The sequence below is a fragment of the Phragmites australis genome, chromosome 3, assembly GCF_958298935.1.
Source record: "Phragmites australis chromosome 3, lpPhrAust1.1, whole genome shotgun sequence".
Lineage (NCBI taxonomy): Eukaryota > Viridiplantae > Streptophyta > Magnoliopsida > Poales > Poaceae > Phragmites > Phragmites australis.
This window is the reverse complement of record NC_084923.1, coordinates 6,037,809-6,050,985: the sequence shown is the minus strand read 5'-3', so window position 1 is coordinate 6,050,985 and position 13,177 is coordinate 6,037,809. Positions and strand designations below refer to the sequence as shown.

The 13,177-nt window shown below is 47.4% G+C and overlaps 2 protein-coding genes across 2 annotated transcripts; one reads left to right on the top strand and one right to left on the bottom strand.

Annotated features, from left to right (window-relative positions):
- The first annotated feature begins 1,732 nt into the window (after positions 1–1,732).
- On the top strand, positions 1,733–3,100 carry LOC133911799 (non-specific lipid transfer protein GPI-anchored 11-like). Its single transcript, XM_062354210.1, has 3 exons — positions 1,733–2,440; positions 2,519–2,542; positions 2,737–3,100. The coding sequence occupies exons 1-3, from the start codon at positions 2,083–2,085 to the stop codon at positions 2,949–2,951; spliced, it is 597 nt and encodes a 198-aa protein (XP_062210194.1). The 5' UTR covers positions 1,733–2,082; the 3' UTR covers positions 2,952–3,100.
- Positions 3,101–3,360: 260 nt separating this feature from the next.
- On the bottom strand, positions 3,361–8,883 carry LOC133911798 (probable protein phosphatase 2C BIPP2C1). The gene is made up of 9 exons (XM_062354209.1): positions 8,439–8,883; positions 7,332–8,182; positions 6,511–6,572; positions 6,312–6,381; positions 5,785–5,872; positions 4,149–4,318; positions 3,889–4,032; positions 3,675–3,803; positions 3,361–3,551 (listed from the first exon to the last, which is right to left on the bottom strand). Exons 1-9 carry the CDS (start codon positions 8,863–8,865, stop codon positions 3,384–3,386), a joined length of 2,109 nt encoding a protein of 702 aa, XP_062210193.1. The 5' UTR covers positions 8,866–8,883; the 3' UTR covers positions 3,361–3,383.
- Positions 8,884–13,177: the final 4,294 nt, after the last annotated feature.

The window sequence follows — 13,177 nt, the reverse complement described above, 5'->3', positions numbered from 1 at the left end:
ATCAGCACTGAATCCTAACGCGTTGTGCCGTCGTGTCGTGCAGCAGCCGCCGTCGCTCTGTATTAGGTCTTTTGTCGTCGTATGGTCCACTGCAGTACCATCATTAGGCATCAGTTAGAGTTGTTGCTAGTTTTATGGTTGCACCACTTTGCTCACTGTCAGTAGATTCATCCAGACTCTTCGGAAAACTTGCAATGGTTACAGGCGAGGTGAACACCTTGTTCACAAGCATTTTTCTCGCTACATCACATTGGATCTTTTGTCTGGGTTTGCAATGGCGACGTGTGTGTCTTACATGATCGTGGATCGTGACGTAAGCAATTCGGCGCGGCGGCGTAAGCAGCCATCAGGCCAAGCCGGTCGTTGGGTTCAGACTTGATAAAAGGAGAGGGCTTTCGAGGTCGGCGTGCGCCACCTTGCATTGTGTGAATTTCCGTTTCGCGTGGCCGCGCTTTTGGTCCCAGCCACGGATCCCACTGCCCGTGCCGTCGTGCGCGCGCTTTCTTCCATTCCATGCCCACCCACCACCGATAACATTTCCAAAAGCTATACCCACTTTGGTGTCCTCACTGAACTAGAAGTTCTTCAACAACGTCTTGCAAAACGATTGATCTCCGTCCTCGTAGACGATGCATTGCGCTAGTTTCATTCGGCAGATGTTCTCGTGACACTAGATTGCCCTGTATTCCGATTGACAACGACGCCTCTTGCAGGTACAGAATGGCAGAATGAGGAAACAAAGGAGTTTTTGCCATCGTCCCGTGGAATCAACATCCGTTTTAAAAGCTGAAATTCTCAATGCGCTCGGCTCGCTCGCTCGCTCACCGCCACAGCCCACAGCCGCAAGACAACGCACCTCGTCATTTGAGGCGCACCGCCGCTTGGAAAAAAGCAAAGCTAGCCGCCCCTTTGTTTATCGCCAGCTCTATCATATCAGCAATGCAGCACTACGCACGCTGCTTCTATCGATCACAACCTTTAGAGGCTGGGACCAGAACGCCACGGAGATACTGAGGCGCTGCCTAGATGCCCTTTTCCCCAACTCTCAGCAGGTTTTTTCAGGTGAAAACCCAGATCTAAATTGCCGGATCAGACAATGAAGACGTATTCGATATCATGTCCTCTTTAGAGACGTTGTCTTAGAGTTTACCACCTCATGTTAGATATCCGTCAGCGTTCGTCAAATTGTTAACAACGATGACACCATATAGTAAAGTTAGAGCTTATGTCTGGCGGTGGTGCTAGACCGATGGTTTTGGGTCTGCAAGCCTTGCAGTGACGAGCTGTGTGGGACGTATGTGTGCAGCTGGAAGCAAGCATACGCCCCCTCGGTTATTTTGGACCTAGTAACCATTTGTTGGTGGTCTGAAAGGGGATGCTTCGATGAGGCTTTTGTCTCTTTGAAGCTACGCTCTATGATAGGTTTACAATAGACGGTCATGCTAAGGTAAAGTTAGAGCTCTGCATAGTGAGGGTGTGATGGATCTTAGCAACGATGGCACACAATAGGCTTGTTTCGGTGGGGACCGTGAGCGTGGTTTGAAGCGATATCAAGGGAAAGGTTGAGGTCTGCTATGGCTACAATGGTATGCAATGGGCTCTGTCGTTTGCAGGGTGATAGTGGTGTGTTTCCTACGGTGTGTGTAGTTGTTTCTGCCAACTGACCACAGCGGAAAAGATGTTGTGATAGATAGCATTTTGTTTTTTGTTTTTAGCTCCGTTATCTCGGTGAGGCTCCTCTCGTCTATGCTGTTACAGTTATTTTCTTTTCTTTTTGTTATTAGGCATGCATTATTCGGAACCTTTTGTGTCTTGCTCTTCTTCTTTCGTGGCTTTAAAAGTTAAAAAGAGATCACCGTGTGCAAGTGCCATCTGGTGTACCACTGGTGCTCCATTTTTGTCGTCTGTCAGCGAGGCACCAACCAAACCCTCCACTAGTGTGGTGTGTGCTTCATCATTCTCACGCCACATTCTGCGAACCGGACCGGATCTTGTTAGTGCTAGTGCAGCTACAAGTAGCACTGGCCAGCAGTTGCACTACTGCGCTAACACGACAGCAGCAGCAGCAAGGCGGCAAGAACAATGGCAGTGGCTAGGACGACGAACATGGCACGGTCACGCCTGCTCGTCCTCTCGCTGGCAGCGTTAGCCACCGTGCGCGTTGACGGCGCGGCCCCAGCGCCGGCGCCGTCCGTGGATTGCACGGACGCGCTGGTGAGCCTGGCGGGGTGTCTGAGCTACGTGCAGGAGGGGAGCACGGTGACGACGCCCGACCCGTCGTGCTGCTCGGGGCTCAAGGACGTGGTGCGGAAGGAGGTGGCCTGCCTCTGCCAGGCGTTCCAGGGCGGCCAGGACTACGGCGTCACGCTCAACATGACCAAGGCCCTGCAGCTGCCCGCCGCGTGCAAGGTCAAGACGCCCCCCTTCAGCAAGTGCCACAGTACGTCCTGATCACTGTTATTTCTCTGCTTTTGTACTCGGTTTGCATGATGATGATATCGTTCTTGTGCTGTTGCAGTTGCTGTTCCTGGTGAGGCGCCAGGTACGTTTTCTTGCTTGATTCCCCAGTAAATCTATCCACAGTTCTTATGCAATCAGCTCGTAAATTAAGCATGCGAACCTATAGAAGAATTCAGTAATAGTGGCAGAGTCTTCGGCGAAGTAAATTGACCATCCTTCTTCAACTTTAGAGGAGGTTTATTCTTGCTTTACAGATTCATTTCACCGTTGTTTCAGCTCCTGCTCCATCCTCCGGGGCCCCATTTTTCGGAGAGTCGCCGTCATCGTCAACGCCGTCGGCATCACCGGCGGGAACCGGTCCCGATTCCACCACTCAGGCCGCTCCAGCTCCCTCCCCATCTGGTTCTGACGCTGTCAGTTTCTCGGCATCAACGTACGCCTTTGCCGCTGTAACTGCTGCCGCCACTCTGCTCGTGTACCGTGTCTTGTGAGCTGGGCTCACCTGCTATGTTCATCAGTTCATGCACCCATCATACCTGCATGTCTGACCCAGATGAGAAGCATCGTTGTTGCATGTAGCCGCTTTACCGAGATGTATCTTGTTTGATTTTACACTTTCTGAACGCGCATTGTTCATGGACATTTCATTGCTACGCACAATAATGTTACAAGCCACGAGTGTGTTCCTGCTGCCGGGCAGAAGCCGCACAGGAAGTTTTGACAGCCGAAATTCTGTGAGCAGTCACACAAAGTTCACTGAGAACGGCCCGCAACTTGCTGGGGCCCTGATCAGAGAGAAACTAGTACAGACAGAGGGCCCAGGGCTGTGCTCCTGATGCACAAAATGCGCACGGGAATTTGCCAGCGACTGCAGCTGTCGCAAAAACTGGGAGCTGCACAGAACTTAAGAGTCTGTTTATAGTTTAAACTTCAGATTTCCGAACAATAGATACAACAACTGTTACATCATCCAGCTTGCCACCGGAGTAACCCAGGTACCCAGCCGAGAGGGCTGCATCCGAAAACGGGCTACTTCCAAACCCAGACCTCCCCACTTCCTTTGCTCTTGCAGCCAGGAACTCGGCAATCTCCTGCAAATTTTAGGCAAAATGATCATGTCAGCCTGATTCCTATTTGACAGTTTTCTGTGAGAGGAGTTCATTAGGTTCTGATCCACTACAAAAAGAAAAGTTCATTTGGTTCTGAATTCTGACCGTGGGTTTGAGGCTGGCTTCTAATGATTTGGAGACGATGGCTGCTACTTCCTCCTCATAGACGTTGTCAAAAAGACCATCCGTTGCCGTTACAATGACATCACCTTCTTGTAGATCGATGGTGTATTTCTGCAAATTAAGAAGAACAGCCTTAATAACAAATTCTGGTAAAGCTCACAGAGGAAATCAATAATAGAAGAAAGTGCTATCGCACCTGTACAAGTTTTAGAGGATCATCACCCTTCTCGATTTGCAAGGGAAAATTGAAACCATACGTCATCGGATTTGATTTTTTATATATATCTCCATTCCTTATCACAAGGAATCCAGAATCTCCGATATTAGATACATGAAGGACCTGCGATATCAACGTATCCATAAGCACAAATATATCTACAGTTTTCTTGGAGGATAATATATTTAGAGTCAACCAAGAATAGAGAAGAAAAATGAGTGCCAACTCAAAGAACGTACATGGCCATCAAAGTGAGCAACTAAAACAGTGGAAGAACCAGGTGACCGTGCTTCATCTGCAGCCTTAGCAAGAACTTCCTCGGTCCTCAACCCTGGAGCCCCTTGACTCTCTGTTACAAACTTTTTGCAACTATCCATTAACTCTCTCGCATAAAGCCCTGCATTGATCCCTGAGGATGAAAGTTCCGTCAGCAATTAGAAATGCTCACAGTCTGAGATGAAAAATCAAATCCACATGTCCTTCAAACTAATGAATCTAAATACAATGACCAAAAATCAACACTGCATTTCATTCAGATACTCCAAGAGCACACATGGAAGCAACAAACCTAGTGCTAAAATCAGAGTTTTTCCAGCATATATATGTGATAGTATAGGTGTCTATACGAAAAAAATCATATCAAACACCTTTGTGCTTGTGTCCAATATATATTTTTTTCAACAATACCACATTAAATTGCATTCAGTGCTAGGCTTGTCAAGTTCCTTTATTGTCCAATCTGACTACAGAATTTCATTTCCCTATTTTTCTTTCCTAAAGAACCAGTACAGTGGTATTCGATACAAACTGGGTCAGCGAATGTTATCACAATTATTTTGGTCCTATTTCCATGTTTCTCTCTGACTCTCTCGCAATTTTGTTCCACTTGCGTGGCAAGACATCGTTCTCTAGTACCTATGGGTCCTTATCCACATTCGGCTTAGCTACCGGCAGATAGGATGGCAATTTCGCCCATAACTATCAAGCAAATAACAAATTCAACTGCCAACTGCTATAAAATTCTGCTTGTAGAATACTACAGTAGCCGGCCCTGTCAATTATTTCTGGTGTCTTGAAACATGTAAGATGAAAACAGAAGGAATGTATCTATCATTGTTTAGGTTTCTAGTCAGTATCTCGTCTCTATCAGCTTTGATCATGCCATCCCACTTTACCTGAACTTCCTACAATTACATTATGACCTTTTCATCCTTGCTCCAGTAAGTGCACTGAAGCAAATCTGTAGCATTACATTGTTATGAACTTAGCGTTTTCAGTTTCTCAAATCTCATTTTTAAATTGTCATACAAATATTCCACATCCCATAAAGAGCAAGTTCCAAAGGGTCAAGTTAAAACAAGCAAATAGTCAGCAATGCCTTTCCTATTGCCCACTATGCACCAACAGTTCCTGTGGTTCTTCTATTGATGGCAAGTGACCAACTTTAATCCTAAACACACCCACTGGACAAGAAAAAATGCTACTCTGATTTCTTTCTGGGGAAACATAGATTCAGCATCTGACAATGGTAGGGACTATCAGCAAAACAAAAAAAAAAAAAAAACTCTACCACGGGGAGAAGACGTCTCCCTGGCTTTGCCTTAAGAGATGGGAGTATTAAACCCTTTAGGGAGGTATTTGCACGACTTGTGAGCACTGAGCACCCAGGCTCAAGCCCGGATGGGTGGCCTCTCAACTGGAGGCTCTACCAACCGAGCTATTGCTCGGTTCGCGTGAGCAAACAAACACTTCTCAAATGTAACCACGACTTAAAGAAACAATGGATGGAGTGAAAATTCACATGCTCGGGACTAGAGTTCAAAGCATCCACAAGCTTATAGCACGTAACTGTAGTGGAGGAAAAAAATGGTTTACCTTCAAATGACCACTGACCAACTCCATCTGCTACACCAAACCAGCCATCACAAGCTATAAAATATGCATCTTCACCACCTGTCAATACCTGGGAAATTTAACAGGTATAATTGTCAAAGAATATTCAAGAGAAATGCGGGATTGCCTTACTGCAGTTTACCACAGGTAAAAAATCAATTACAGATCGAGGGTAAATATAGATTATACAATAGGCTGTATATATGTTTCATAAATAGCTAAAGTTGTTTCAATCATTATCTATAGGTGTTCTAAGAAATATAAATCATATGAAAGGCTGGAGCAATGAGAAAGAAATGAGCCAAAAGTGAAAAACAACTAATAGTTTCCTTTTAATGTTTAGAAACAGTGACTGCACTATTATCTCTTCTTTTTCGAGCAATTCGTGACTGCACTATTGTCAGCATGGCAAGCCGGTATTTTTTTAAAACTATGTATCAAACAAAGCAAATGTACTTATGTAGACTAATGCCAAATCTTCCCAAATAACTTGATCCTGAATCCAGTACCTTTGATGGATGCGGTAACATTGCTGCACCTGAAGCCAGCACAAGTGTTGATACGGATACTGAAGTCATCCTGCGATGAATTAAACATTAAATATAAGCCTTAATTGAATCTGGCACTAGAAATGTGAGAAGATAGATCAAAGCTATAAGCTGAAAGCTTAACGTTTTAAAATGCTTAAAGCAATAAAGCAAAGTATACCTCTCAGAGCTCTTCACCCCTGAAGTGTTGTTTTCTCTGACCACCTTGTGGATTGCTTGATCCTACAAGGGGAAGGAAGAGACGTACACATCATCCACTAACCAGTAGAAATTCACACTATCACCGACGAGTATATTCATATTAACAGCACAAGCCAAGATCATAGACACATCTACAGCTGTCCAAAAAGTTCTGGCAATTTTTCTGTGAAACAACTACAGGTCACCAAATTTGCACAAATAAGATATTTGTGCATCCAAGTCACAGAAGATGCCATTTTCTGTTAGCTGAACAGAGTGTCTTTCAGATATGCGTAGGAAATAAAAGGTATAAGCGTGGTCCCTTACTAGGATACATGGCCATGTAATGAAACTATAAACAAGTGAGCAGAAACTGATCCAGAAGATCAATAAAAGAGCAGAGTACTGGATTAAAACAGATCCTCACAAAAATACAATATCGCGACGTAAATGCACTGCAATTCACTACTCCTCATCTGAGAAAATATTCTAGTGTGCTAATTCATACATAAATTTGAAAAAAAAAATGCATCGAAGTAAAATAATAGAAAGTTTCTTTTAAAGCCTCAAATATATTGAAAGATGAATTTTGACCCATCGTAGATTAAATCTACTACCAATTTTTATGGATTGCGGGTCAGGAACTTTGGCGAATTACAATGAAAATTTCAGAGAAACTATTAGACAAAACTACAAACAAAAAGCATGAGCACAATTCTTATCTACAGGAGTCATCCAAACTCGACTATTAAATACAGCAACATTGACAATTACCTATAGGAGTTTGCACGAAACACATACCATTTGAGGGACGAGGGCTCCGTATCCTGTGTCTTGTTCCTCTGTACTAGAACCACTCCACTCCGTCTCTACGTCAGTATCAGAATCGTGCGTGGTTGAGCCGTCCGAAGCCTCAGAGTCATCCAAACTCGTATCCATCCTGTCCACTCCTTCCTCAATGCGCACGGTGGAGCCACCTGAGGCCTCAGATTCCTCCAAACTCGTTTCCATCCTCTCCACTCTTTCGTCACACGAGACACCACTCATCTCTGTGGCCTCATCGACATCGTCACCATTAGCACACAATTCCAATTCCCCTTCGGCCAGGTCATTTCTACCATCCATTTCATCTTCCGTCTCAACTCCAACCTCAGAACTTACATCCCCGCCGGGGAGCCCCACAGCAGCAGGGGTCCCTGTTGGCTCTTCTCGCACCTCTAGTTCACATCCCGGGGCGCCGCTCGCCTCTGACAGGTACCCGGACCTCTCCACGAGGGAAGAACCACCAATTGACACAGTGGCATCCAAATTCGAATTGGCACCTGATGGGGACACCTCAACCAATGAAATCCCATCGATTGCATCAGCTTCACCGGATCCCAAACCGGCACCATCCAACTTCCGTTCGTGGAGCTGCACCACGGGGCCCCCTAATCTCACATCCAAGACACCCGGCTCCGTCGATTCGAGCTCGTTGCCACCCTCCGAACACAAAACCTCCGCTTCTCCAGCATCACCGCGTCCAAGGCCTTCCGACGTATCTCTACTCACAGCCTGGCCCTCGGAAACGGCCGAATTTGACCCCGCTAACTCCGCCGCAACGGCGTCTGTGTTCTCGAAACACGGACCTCCTGGCACTTCCTCGGCACGGCCTGCATCCAGATCAAATCAAATAAAAAAAATGGGAGAGAAGCGTGCATTGGTGAGCCGACGAACTAAAGGCGGCCGCTGTTCCGTTCACCCGCCACAGCAGGGGGTCGGTGTTCCATTTACCGACTACGGAGGGTGGTCCAAATTTCATTTACCGACCAAGGCACACTGCAGGGGAGTCGGTGCTCCGTTCACCGACCACAACAAAGTAGAACAGTTTCAATTGGTAAGCCATCACGACCAGAGAAAAAGCCTTACCGGTGTCGGGGCAGCGCTCGGCGGCGTGGCATGAAGCCGCGGAGACGTGGGGAGGAGACGGAGGAGCGCGCGCGGGGGCACGGTCACCGGACCGGAGATCGAGAGCGACGGGGACCTCGTCCATGGCTAGCTGCTCGCAAGGCGAAGGCGGCGGTGGCGGCGACGCGCTAGGCTGGTTAGATAGAGCTCGCGCCATGGAATGGTAGGCTTGGGTTTGGGGAATCAGCGACTGGCTCGAGATCGAGATCGCAGTGGCGTCTGGGGAATGGCGGTGAGTCTGACGAAGGAAAGGAGACGAGGAGGAGGCTGCTAAATGGGGGAGGCAACGAAGCTTGCGTCTGATGTTTTGAGGCTGCGCTGCGGGTTGCGTCCCGCACCTCGGCGACCGGCGGCGTCGTGTGGTGGGGAGGTGGTTTTCCAAGCGCATTTCCCCGGGATTTTTATTTCCTTCCGTCGCTTTAGGATAAAGGCCTCCCGGAAGTTTGTCTTTGGCGGGTACGGGCGCGCCGGTGCAACCGACTAACCGCGGGTTTGCTTTGCTTCTAGAGGGTTTTGCCGGCTGTTTTTATGGTTTCGCGTGTTTTGTTTGGACTTGAACCAATGAGCTGGTTAAACTGATTAAATTGCTCTTACTTATTTTTTAAGTACTTATTAATTTTATCTTTCTTTTCTGCATACTGAACACATCCACCAATACGAATACATATGCATACATGCAACCACAAGATGCTAGTCGTTTGGGAAGCCGAACATAAAAATTTTAATGACACATCTACAAGAGTTAATAGGGGTATTCTTGTACAAATATGTATTGGAACATGTGTGCGTCTAGTATATTTGAACATCATCCAAATAAAAAGACGCCCTGTAAAACCGAATGGAGGGAGTATAATCTATCCGTTAATTCTCTTATTTATCTTATAATTTTTAACTATATTTTTTAATATAATTTTTAACAAAAATAAATGATCATGAGAAATTATACATATGCATACAAATGTGAAAAATTCCTTTCTATAATAAAAGTTGCTTCCTAGAGTTTAGACTGTCACCATTTAATGTGGCTTCCGCTATAGATAGAAAACGGTTAGGTATTTGTAAATAAAAATATGAAGATATGAATGTAAGGACATAGACAACAGATGAATACAAATTTGGAGTTGAGGTGCCAACCCCTCCATTACGCCCTATAAAATCAAATAACTCAAGTTAGAATTTCCTTCCCTTCAATCCAAATATATTTTTTTCAAGGCAATCCAAATATTATTTACTCCACTCTTATTTAGGATTCACACTAAGTAAATCGTTAACGCTATTCTTTGTTTCACTTTAGAATCAGTAGCAAACAAATATTATGGATATGCCTTCTATGCATTCTTCAAAGGTATATGTTGGGGGAAAATAAACTAGCCTGAAGATGGTCGCCTGAAGATGGTTGACGATCGCTATCAAAGGTCCCTTCAGAGTTTTTGGTCTCTAGACCCTCAGCAAGAGGCCCGACTTTCGGAGAGTGTGGGCCCTTTCGGGCCACCTCTCCGGTATGTGCATGACCTTCCAAAGACTCAAAACTACAGCAAATCCCTTCAGAGCTTTCGGTCTCAGGACCCTCAGCAAGAGGCCTGACCCTGGAGGCTGCGGACCCCTTCGGGCTACCCCTCCGGTGCCTGTACGGCTTTCCAAAGCCTAAAGATGCAACCGATCTCTGGAGATAATATCAAGAAAGAAAGGACACTCCCATGCAGCCGACCTGACACGAGGTGATGGGTGATTAATGCTGGTGCAAGTGGTGCTTACCCTGACACCTTAGTGCGATGAAAGTCGTCCTGACACCCTCGACAAAGCAGTGTCGGGCCACAATTGGTGACCGACTCACCCCTCAGGAGGCGAGCACCACAATTATCACCACGGTAGATATTTATCTTCTATGTAGGGTAAAAAGTAGTTATCTAGGATAAGGCCCAGTAATTCGGTTAAATCCTAGATATTTGTACATCATGATAACTTATACACTAAGCTATGTACCATCCTATAAATAGGGAGTCATGATCAACTGGGAAAGAGGGAGGTCACAAGGAGAACGCTCAAAGCAAAACACAGGACACATAGGTGCCCAAACACTAAATCACGCTATGATACTCTCCCCCAGACCGATCCATTTTTCTACTATCAATACATTTATGGTGTTCCTTCTTCTCAAACTTCGCTTCCAAGCTTAAGTCTCCTTCTTAGAAAAAATTCTCGCCGTACTTGCTAGGACAAGACGATCTCTTGCTCTAACAATGCGTCGTCCGTGGGGACTCGAACACATAAGTGCTAAAGAGATATATGAATCCGCTAGAAAAACCACCAACGCGCTAGCCGCCATATCCACCATTGCAACCATGCAACCATATGCGTTGTTGTCTCAACCATGCACACCGCGTGCACCCTCCAGCTCCGCTTCCATATGGGACGGCGTTCCTCCGGTCTTGACCGACCCAGAACCTTAGGTCGGTACGGAAACTCCAGACGGCACGGAGGCCTTTCAGCCTCTGCATGGCAAAGACCTCGCCGCACCAGGAGAGGCCGCGGCCGAGGTCGCAGCCAAGCAAGCCGCTTTCCAGTGGTTATGGGCGGTCAAACCTAGGGATGTTCCCGCCTGTGCTTGGTCCCAAGGTATCTCCTTCGACAGCACCTGGGATGCCCTGGGCGAGCTAACATCTTCGGAGAATATGTCCACCCAGCGTCCTCCTCGAGCCCCTTCGGCGAAAGAGGGTTCCGAGGAGGCGCAAGACTCCAGAGTGCGTAGACCTCATCAGCACCCCCGACGCAGCCCTCATGACGCTAACTGCGTGCAGGGAACCCCAAGTCCACGCCGTCCAGGGAGGCGTAGTCGGAGCCACTCTGGCTCCGAAAACCGATTCACCGGATGACCTTAACAGTCTCCCCAAAGGAAAGGAGGCACTGGGGAAAACACGGGCTTCGTGGCACGCAGCTCCCAACAGCTACCTTGATGTCAACCACAAGCTACGGTGCCCCCAGAGGTGCACGGGTGCATCCTGCACGGACCAGGACGCGGCCACAACACCAACGATTGCTGAACCCTCACAACCTTCTGGGAGGAGTACCTCAGAAGACAAGCAGGATACCTGACCACAGAGGGAACCGACGAAGGAAAACACAGGGGTCGGAAGCTTGGGGCAAACTCCCGTGCAAATCCCTGACCCTTTGACCCCGCTCTGTCGCCACCAACTCCGCCACCGACTGTGCAATATCCCAGTGACGAGGACTAAGTCGGAGAATGCCGTTGTCAGGCTTCGGACAGATTACCTCCGGAGTCGGGCAATGGCTAAGGGCCGAGGGGTTCGAGGACCACCTCTCCCAACTAGCCTTCGGCTCCACCTCCGACACGTCGTCGCCAGGCTCCGGAGGTAATGCTCCGGACTGATTACCTCTGAGCCGGGCAACGGCAAAGGGCCGAGAGGGTCGAGGACCACCTCTCCCAACTAGCTTTCGGCTCCACCTCCGACACGCCGTCACCAGGCTCTGGGTGGATTACCTCCGGAGCTAGGCAATGACTAAGGGCCGAAGGGGTCGAGGACCACCTCTCCCGGCCTAGCCGTAGGCTTCGAGACCTTCAAGCCTCATAATAGAGACCTTATTATGGAAAATGTATGCCCACTATTACCTATCGATAGTTTACCTAACTGGTCTATCTTTCGTACAGTAAGATCAAAATATGTCGGAGCCCTCCAACCTTACTGCTAGAAGTTTTTACAACAGATAGCCACTAGGTACAAATAGTAAACCTAGATTATGTCCCTGTTTAGCAGTAAGCATTAGAACTTAAGTTACATCTTCATTTGACATGAGTTATGAATAGTTATATGACCTAACTATATCTTATACTGCAATTAGCTGCTTATTACCAATAGTAGACTGCAAAACTTAACTAGTACATAACCATACAAAAAACCCACGTACCGCGGACGCAGCATGCCTAGGTCACCTGGAAGGAAAGATTGCCTATGTTTCCTAGAAGGTATCGCGTAGTCTCGGTAGACAGTGAGGCCCACACACATGCAGTTGCATCGCATGCCTACGTCACTCAGAGGCAGATTATGCCAAGGTGTCCTGGAAGGCATTGCATAGCCTCGGTAGTGTCGAAGCCACGCCCCGGAGGATGTCCTCGGAGGCGAAGATGCGGTGCTCTGAGGAATGCTATCACAAGGAATCTTTGTTGCACGACACGCCTACACACCGTGGGCACAACAAGCCTAGGTCACCGTGAAGGCATCAAGCCTAGGTTTCCTTGAAGACATTGCATAGCCTCGATAGTATGTAGACGCCGGTTACCAAAGGACTTCCTTGTTAATGTAGTTGTGGCGCCCCCGAAGGATTTCTTCGGGAGGTGTGATACGCCCACGCATCTGTAAGCATTGCTTGCCTAAACCTAAAGTCATCTGAAAAGGTTTCTAGGAGTGTAGACTTTGCCATGGTAGGCAGTGGAACCCACACACCTGCAGCAGCACAGCATGTCTAGGTCACCTAAAAGGCAGATTATGCCAAGGTATCCTAGAAGGCATTGCATAGCCTCGGTAGTGTGGACGTTGCATATCAAGGGATGACCTTGATGTGAGGATGCGGTGCTCTGAGGAATGCTGTTGCAAGGAATCCCGTTGCACGACATGCTTATATACCACGAGTGCAACATGCCTAGGTCACCGCGAAGGCATCAAGCTAGGTTTCTTGGAAGTTAT